This window comes from Pseudorasbora parva, chromosome 16 (assembly GCF_024679245.1).
Source record: "Pseudorasbora parva isolate DD20220531a chromosome 16, ASM2467924v1, whole genome shotgun sequence".
In the NCBI taxonomy this organism is placed as follows: domain Eukaryota; kingdom Metazoa; phylum Chordata; class Actinopteri; order Cypriniformes; family Gobionidae; genus Pseudorasbora; species Pseudorasbora parva.
The window spans coordinates 44,343,806-44,353,013 of NC_090187.1; the positions used below are offsets into that span (position 1 = coordinate 44,343,806).

The 9,208-nt window shown below is 43.5% G+C and overlaps 2 protein-coding genes across 4 annotated transcripts in view; both read left to right on the forward strand.

Moving 5' to 3' along the window:
* Positions 1-6,076, forward strand: part of celf6 (CUGBP Elav-like family member 6) — a 205,232-nt gene extending 199,156 nt beyond the window's left edge. Inside the window, exon 15 of one of the 3 annotated variants that reach the window (XR_010898411.1) lies at positions 5,983-6,061. The gene's annotated coding sequence lies outside the window, so the exon portion shown is untranslated. Of the gene's footprint in view, positions 1-824; positions 981-5,982 lie in introns of those variants that run through there. The other 2 variants (XM_067419157.1, XM_067419155.1) reach the window with 2 other exon arrangements.
* A 326-nt stretch (positions 6,077-6,402) lies between these two features.
* Positions 6,403-9,000, forward strand: rpp25b (ribonuclease P and MRP subunit p25, b). The gene has a single exon (XM_067419158.1). The coding sequence runs from the start codon at positions 6,412-6,414 to the stop codon at positions 6,967-6,969; it is 558 nt and encodes a 185-aa protein (XP_067275259.1). The 5' UTR covers positions 6,403-6,411; the 3' UTR covers positions 6,970-9,000.
* The last annotated feature ends 208 nt before the right edge of the window (positions 9,001-9,208 follow it).

The following is a 9,208-nucleotide window of genomic DNA, read 5'->3' on the forward strand; positions in this document are numbered from 1 at the left end:
TGTGTGTGTGTGTGTGTGTGTGTGTGTGTGTGTGTGTGTGTGTGTGTGTGTGTGTGTGTGTGTGTGTGTGTGTGTGTGTGTGTGTGTGTGTGTGTGTGTGCTCTTTAGCTCCTCCCACTGCACGCCTCCACAGACTCGGCTGTTTTCAGAAAGAATCGGTTCAGTGTATCTGTCTTTTATAAATGGGATAAACTAAAGACTCGTGTGAGATATGAAGGATCAACACTCGGCACTTGACCATGCTTCGGATTTTGACGCCTTGGGAGTGAGAACGGTTTGATTATTTACATTTACATTTAATCATTTAGCAGACGCTTTTATCCAAAGCGACTTACAAAAAAGTGGAGAGTAATAGAAGCAACGAAACAGACAAGGAGTACATTAAACACAAATATACTGTCTTTTACTAAACGATAGATTGGGCCAGACAAAATGACGTAAATCAGTGAGTTATTAACCGTGGCTATAGTTTAGGGTTAGACGAGAGTCATCAAGTTTGACGCTAATCGATGTTTGAATCCGCCTTTTGCTGAACTCGCTCTACTCCCTTTTCCCATCACATCACATATCAGATCGGAAAGGCATTTATTTTCAATGAAAATGGAGAAAATATTAGAAAAGTGGAAATAAAGCGTCTAACGTGTCTAGTGTTTCTCGTTTAGGGGTAGGTAAACAGACATGTGCCGAATTAGAGACGATAAAAGTGAGTGGGTTGGGCGGCGCAAAACTCCATCTCGGCTACCAAAGAGCTCCAGATGAATTTGCACAGATATATAATTTCTACTAAGTATGGCCATTTTGATTTCATGGTGTCTTTTTTTCAGTGTTGTCATTAATCAAAGGTGCCGAATGGAAGTGTTTTTTCAAAGCAATCCTCCTTTTCCTCTTGAGAATTGGGTCTTTCTCGTTCAGACAGTCCATTGGTTCAGGTTGAATGATCTGTCGTCTTTCATTCGCCCGGCTGTCCTCCGGCAGGACCGGCCCGAGGAACCTTTGCTGTCTCTGCTGATCTGCCGCTTAAGTGACAGCACACACACGGCTAACCGGAGCCCTGACAAACCCTAATAACTCACCGGGAAAAATCACGGATCGCTGACCCGCGCGCCGAGGAAATATACGTCGGATCACCGGGAGGAGAAGGAGGAAGCTGCGATTGTTGAAGAGAAAAATCAGGATTCGGAGGAAAGCATCATTAAAGGGTTAGTTCACCCAAAAACGAAACTTCTGTCATTAACTCCTCTCCCTAATGTCACCATAAGTCCTCCGTTCATCTTCACACACAGTTTAAGATATTTTATATTTAGTCTGAGAGCGTATGCAAGTGTATGCACACTATACTGTCCATGTCCAGAAAGGGGAATAAAAACATCATCACAGTAGTCCATATGAGACATCAGTGGGTTAATTAGAGTCTCTTGAAGCATCCGAAATACATTTGGGTCCAAAAATAACAAAAACTACGACTTTATTCAGCATTGGCTTCTCTTCCGCGTTTGTGTTCAATCCTCAAATAAAGATTCAAACGGTTATGAGTCAGCGAATTGATTCATGATTCGGATCACGTGTCAAACTGCTGAAATCACGAGACATTGGCGATCCGAATCATGATTATCATAATTATTATGAATATTAATCATAATCTAAATGAGTTTTAGTCGTATGCTAGTATGTCAGATGGAGCATCACTGACTGGCTTAAACCATCATAATGTGCATTTATACAACTATAATAAAATAATGCGATGACAATTTTTTTTTTTTTTTTTACTTTTGATACTTAAAGCAGCACCAGGTAACTTTTCAACCTTCATAACATATTTTCAAGACTCTTGTGATGATAAATCGACTTACAATAGGTTTAACAACACGTCTGCCATAGCCTGACGGGGTCTGTCTCGTTTTTAATCGTACTTTTAAACTTCGGGTTTCGGGTAGTAACCCGAGAACAAAAAGAACTACAAAATTCGACTGCTTTACGGCATATACGTCACTTCCACCAACACACACACTTCCTTACATTCGGACGTGCGAGCACAACTTTGTTCGTCGGATAATATAGTCATGACCGAAGCAGCACAGACACATAAGAAAGAAAAGGTTTTGTTGGAGGAAAGCAATAAGAGGAAACGAAAAAGTGATGTGACTAAAGGCAGGACGAGGATCAACATGTGACCAGCGTTTGCTCGTCGGCGTGAGCTGAAGGAGGCGTGCCCGACCGATGCTGTCCTGCTTGTTATGGTGATTACCTGAAGTATCATATAGATTATGTAAAACGCTAACCAATAGACTACTATAATGACGCTGGCTTGTAAACGTGAGCATCATGATTATTTGGCGTTTAAAAAAATAAAACCCATGAAATTATATTCATATGGGATAAAGACATTTCCCACGCGCCGCCAGAAGAACACCTGCATGTGAACTCCTCCTGCAGTGTTCAGGGGAACTGTTAGTGCTGCACCGACCCGTGGGACGCTTTTATGAAGTTATTTGGCCCGCCCCGCACCACTGTATATATTTTTACAACCCGCCGCGCACCCGCGACCATTAAATAGACATACGGGGTCCGCGGGTTATGAGACGAGCCGCGCATCACTAGTTCAGGGTTGTCATGTCAACAAATGCATGCGCGATGGCGCCCCCCTGATGGAGTATGACAGATCTTACGACAGTAGTTGAGGACATTATTTTTTCCCAACTGTAGGGGGGACCCCGAGAGCAAAAGTTACCCAGTGCTGCTTTAAGTACTTTTAAAAACTGTACTTTTACTTCAGTAAAAATCTGTTTCCACAAATTTCACTTGTAACTGAGTAAAATTTGACTAGTAGTACTTTTACTCAAGTAGTAGTTGTGTACTTTCCACATCGCACTGATACTCGTGTGATATTGACGGCTCGCATCTGCATGTTTTTGAACGTTTGATTGCAGATTGGAGTTTTTTTATGCCTGTTTCATAGCGTTTCCTGAAGCTCAAACAGTAGATCACCGCGCTTGCAACTGCAAAGTCATGGGTTTGATTCCCAGAACTGATGAAAACGAATGCAATGCAAGTCCCTCCTGCAAAATGTGTTATTGTGAAAGTCAGTCAGTGAATAATTCAGAGAGCTTCAGACCAGAATGAAAAACACAGACGTGAGGACATCAAGCTAAGCTCTTTTAAGATCATGGGTTAATTAAAAAATGGATTAAACGACGGGATAAAAAGGGAAGAAAAGGATAGATGTTGCCAAACAACTCATGTGTGCACAGGTGATAAAAATCCATTATACATTTTATTCCGTTCCAGGATTCCTCCTGTATGAAGACCATTAACATCACATTATGCAAATGGTAATGGCCAAATGCATGTCGAGGGGTAAAGGCCAATCGCGGCACATTTACCAGTCTGACTTTCATCTGCCTTGTGAAGAACGTTTTCAATTACATTCCAGCTAATTTCATTCACACTTTCATTCACCTTCTGGAAATGTGTCTTTCGGAGCCCAAGTGGCTTTGTGTTCCAGAACTGTGGTTTAATTGTCAGCGTTTCTCCAGTTCCTGCTCGGACGTCCTTTAAACGGATCAGCAAAGGAGCTTTGGAGCTGTGGGCTAGTTTTTTTTAAAGATACAGGACCATCTAAGAAGTTTGTGTGTGTGTGTGTGTGTGTGGGGGGGGGGGGGGGGGGGGGGGGGTTGTTATGTTTTTGTGACATATGAGGATGTATAATGCCTTGGGTATGACACAGGTATTACAGGAGAGGGTGAAATATGAGGACATTACCCATGGCCCCCACTTTACAAAAGGCTTATAAATCACACAGGAGGAGTTTTTTTATGAGAAAGTAAAAATGCAGACTGTGTGTGTGTACACTGATCAGGCATAACATTATGTCCTAATATTGTGTCGATCCCCCTTTTGCTGACCCGTTGAGGCATGGACTCCACTAGAGCCCTGAAGGTGTGCTGTGGTATCTGGCACCAAGATGTTAGCAGCAGATCCTTTAAGTCCTGTAAGTTGTGTGTTTGTTCAGCTCATCCCACAGATGCTTGATTGGATTGAGATCTGGGGAATCTGGAGGCCGAGTCTACGCCTCAAACTGAGCTGCTCTGTGTATTCTGACAGCTTTCTATCAGAACCAGCATTAACTTCTGGAGCAGTTTGAGCTCCAGTAGCTCGTCTGTTTGATCGGACCCCACGGGCCAGCCTTCGCTCCCCACGTGCATCAATGAGCCTTGGCCGCCCATGACCCTGTGGCCGGTTCTCCACTGGTCCTTCCTTGGAGCACTTTTGATAGATACTGACCACTGCAGACCGGGAACAGCCCACAAGAGCTGCAGTTTTGGAGATGCTCTGACCCAGTCGTCTAGCCGTCACAACCTTGCCCTTGTCAAACTCGCTCAAATCCTTACGCTTGCCCATTTCTCCTGCTTCACACACATCAACTCTGAGGACAAAATGTTCACTTGCTGCCTAATATATCCCACCCACTAACAGGAGCCGTGATGAAGAGATCATCAGTGTTATTCACTTCACCAATCATAATGTTATCTCTTATCAGTGTATGTATATAATCAAATCAATTTATAATAAAAGTCTGTGTTTATATAATATACGTATGTGCTGTATAAATATAAAATCGGATTTGAATACATTATTTATATATATATATATGTCTTGTTGAAAGGTGAACCTTCGGCCCAGTCTGAGGTCTTGAGCACTCTGGAGAAGGTTTGTTCTTGGCCGCATTCACCTTTCTCTCGATTGCAGCCAGCGTTCTTGTCCCTGCAGCTGAAAAACACCCCACAGCACTATGCTGCCACCACCATGCTTCACTGTTGGGACAGTATTGCACAGGTGATATTTTTCTCCACAAATACCGCTTAAAATTAAGGCCAAAATGTTCTATCTTGGTCACATCAGGCCCGAGAATCTTATTTCTCACCATCTTGGAGTCCTTCGGGTGTATTTTAGCAAACTTTCATGTGTCTTGCCCTGAGGCCTGATGGTTGACTTTCTACAACTTTCTCCCATCTCTGCATCTCTGGAGCTCAGCCTCAGTGATCTTTGGGTTCTTCTTTACCTCTCTCACCAAAGCTCTTCTCCCCGATAGCTCAGTTTGCCCGGACAGCCAGCTCTAGGAAGGGTTCTGGTCGTCCCAAACGTCTTCCATTTCAGGATTATGGAGGGCCACTTGTTCTTAGAAACCTTAAGTGCAGCAGAATGTTTTTGTAACCTTGGCCAGATCTAAGCCTTGCCACAATTCTGTCTCTGAGCTCTTCAGGCAGTTCCTTTGACCTCATGATTCTCATTTGCTCTGACATGCACTGTGAGCTGTAAGGTCTGATATAGACAGGTGTGTGGCTTTCCTAATCAAGTCCAATCAGTGTAATCAAACACAGCTGGACTCAAATGAAGGTGTAGAACCATCTCAAGGATGATCAGAAGAAATGGACAGCACCTGAGTTAAATATGAGTGTCACAGCAAAGGGTCGGAATACTGAGGACCATGTGATATTTTAGTTTTTCTTTTTTAATAAATCTGCAAAAATGTCAATAATTCCGTGTTTTTATAGCATTATGGGGTTTTGTGTGTACATTAATGAGAAAAATGAACTTAAATGATTTTAGCAAAATGCTGCAATATTACAAAGAGTGAAAAATCTAAGGGAGGTCTGAATACTTTCCGTACCCACTGTATGTGTGTGTATATATATATATATATATATAATATAGCTATTTGCTAAAATCATAAAATATAATAAGTTTCATAAAATATGCATAATCCATCTAGTTACTAAAATAAAGATTGAAAAAATGGTACATCAGTGGATGTTTTTCAGGAGGAGAGGATGCAAGGGAAGATTTTACCACTGTAAAAACAGTCACATGAAAGTGTTTATTTAATAATATTATTTTAAAATATATGAGGTTGCTGTTGCTTTAAGAAGGCTGACCCTCCCTCATCTCTCTCTCTCTCTCTCTCTCTCTTATCCCCCCCACCAGCATTTACGAGGCAACACGAGTGCCGGGCGAGAAACAGAGAGATTGCAGCCCCGCCAGCACGTGGAAGAAGAGGAGGAGAAAGAGAAAGGCGCAGCGAAAGAGGGGGAAATATTCACTCCAGCGATGTGAAAAGGACATCAGGAGAGATGAGCAGAGACCTGGCTCTCGTCCCACAGAAGTAAGTGAGCTCTCCGGAAAAAAAACAAAACATCTGGAATCGCCACTTAATCTCCAGAAGTTCGAAGCCGGGAGAAAAAGTTAAACGGGCTGGATGGATGGATGATGCTTTTTAAAGGGACACGTCTGTAAATCACACCCTGTTGGCTTTTGCATGATATCTAAAACTTTGTGTTTATTATCTCATGAATATGATGTGGTTAAAGGATGCTAATGATGGTGTGATCTGAGCGTTTAAGATGAAGGAATGATATGATGGAGCCGAGCGTCGGTCAGGCTGCGAATGCCCAAATCAAGCAGGCTCAAGCGGGCGGATTTAAAAAAGTGTGTCGGGTCGAGGAGGAAAGTGTGTGTCCGTTCCCTGGGCTTGCATCAGGCGTGCTGGAAATGAGAGTGAAAGAAGGCAGTAAAATACGCAATCTCATGGGTTTCGCCATGGCTCGTATGCAGGACGATCAAACCGGACTGAGACAGGTCGTGTTCACCGGATCCGGACGGGCCGTCACCAAAACCATCACGTGTGCCGAAATCATGAAGCGTAAGATCGTGGGCCTCCATCAGATGACCAAACTCCAGTATAAAGGCTTACGAGAGGTGTGGGAGAGTCAGGACGGAGCCGACTCGGAGATGAGCATCCACAGGACTCTCCCATCCATCAGCATCCTGCTCTCCAAAGACCCGCTGGACCCGCTGGAGCCGGGCTACCAGCCGCCGGCCCTCCGGGATCCCAAACATCCAGGCGAAGCGTCGCAGGCGGCGGAGAAACGAGCAATAGACTCAGAGCCGCCGGCCAAAAGAGTCTGTCTCTGAGGATTACGAGTGTGTTAAAGATGCCTCTTTCCCACAGAAACGCTCTCACAACCGGCCCACGCTCCTAACTGGGACACTCTGAAACATAAAGCGTCTTTCTTGGCATTGATGATTCCATAATGAAGGATCTTAAAAGGTTCCTCACACTACTTTAATTTGTGATGCACAATCTTGTTTTTTAGCATGCAACATGTCTCACTTAAGTATGCATTGAAATCTAGATTGGATATTGGGATAAAAGCGCCTCTTAAAAATAAAGCGTCTTTGTTGGCATTGATGTTTCCATACGGAAGGATCTTAAAGGTCCCGTTTTTCGTGTGTTTTAGAAGCTTTGATTATGTTTACAGTGTGCAATATAACATGAGTTCATGTTTCGCGTGTATTTTTCACACAATTGACTTACAGCGCTGTTTCCTCTGTCCTAAAAGCGGCCTGATGATTTCCTTGTTCTATGAAGTCCCTCCTTCAGAAACACGTAACGAGTTCTGATTGGGCCAGCGCTTCCCGTGTTGTGATTGGACAGCAGCTTAGCGCACTTTGCCCGGAAAGGTCCGCGCTGAATGCGCGCTCTTCTCCACGTGGGAGAGCAACGAGACCACGCCCCCTATTTTCCATAGAAGACAGAGCGACATTCATCACAATATGAAAGCCACGCCCCCTTTTTGCGTGTTCTTGTGGGCGGAGCTTTAGTCAACAAACGGTTCTAGTGTAGTGTAGTCCAAACCGGCCGCTCGCTGTAGGCTTTGAAAGGGAACTTCTGTTAAATAAAATATCTCGCTTGGCATTGTACTTTGAGCTTTATAATTTTACAGGTATTATTTATGCTCTAACAGCAACATTACACACTAACTAAAGTTTGAGAGATGGAATTGCGAAGAACGGGACCTTTAAAGGGTTCTTCACACTACTTTAATTTTTAAGAGTGATGCACAATCTTGGTTTTGGAGCATTCAAGATCTCATTTAATTTAAGTATGCATTGAAATCTAGATTGGATATTGGAATAAAAGCGCTTGCCAAATGCATAAATGTCATTTAAACCGATCAGATTTAAGGCAGTCGGTTCATGCATACACTGTCAGAAAAAAAGGTACATTTCTGTCCCTGGGGCGGTACTCTTAGGGTGCTTTCACACCTGCCTCATTTAGTTCGTTTGAATCGTACTAGAGTTCGTTTCCCTCTTTGGTGCGGTTCGTTTGGTCCGGTGTGAAAGCAGCGATCGCACTCGGGTGCGCACCAAAGGCGGACCGAGACCTCCTTGAAGAGCTCGTCTCGGTACGCTTTCAAACGAACTCTGGAGCGGTTCGTCTGTGGTGAGAACGTGATCCGACCTCGAACAGAACCAAGTTCAAAAGTACTGATCATTTTTGGACTTCACCAGCTGCCGTAGTTAGCTGCGCTGACATTGTGTGCATGACATTATTACCTGATAGATCGTTGGAAATATTTTCAGAAGATGAGCATGTCAAGAATAATTAATGCACGCCTCCGCTTGACGTGACGAGCAATGCGCTCTCGCCGTCTGCAGTGCATTAGAGCGTTGTTTTCACGTAGCATCCGCGCTTCATTATAGAAATGTATTGTTTGCATACTGTGGTAAACACACACAGTGTAGTCGATCATGGCCAGGGACAAAACCAGCCCGCAGTCGTCTCTCCATAGTGTTATTAGAGTTTGCTGGCTTTGCCTCTTCTGTTGGCATTTTCCTCCACGTCAATTCTGACCAATCAAAAAGCAGTTTAGGAAATACGCCATGGCCAATGAGTGATGTGGATGATGTCACGTGCCTGGTTCGGACCAAAGCAATCAGTGTGGTGTGGAAAGGAACCAAAAAAACTGAAAAATGCAACAATGTATAATTGTTTGCCCTTGGTCCGGACCAAATGAACCGAACTAGAGATGTGAAAGCACCCTTAGGTACAAAACCGAAAAGGTACTAATACACACTCCTAAAGTACTGATATGTACCTTTAAGGTACTAATACACACTCCTAAAGTACTAATATGTACCATTTAGGGGTTAGTAAGTACCTTTTCACTTTTGTACCTTACGGTACACACAGAAAAATAGGGTGTCAAAATTGTACCTTTAGCTTGTCGCTGGGGCAGTGCCCTTATAAGGACATCTTTGTACCTGTTTTACTCCTAAAAGGTGCATATTAGTACCTTTGAGTACAAATGCGTACCTGAAGGTACTACTATGAACCTTTTTGTGGTAAAAATGGTACAACGTTGTTCTT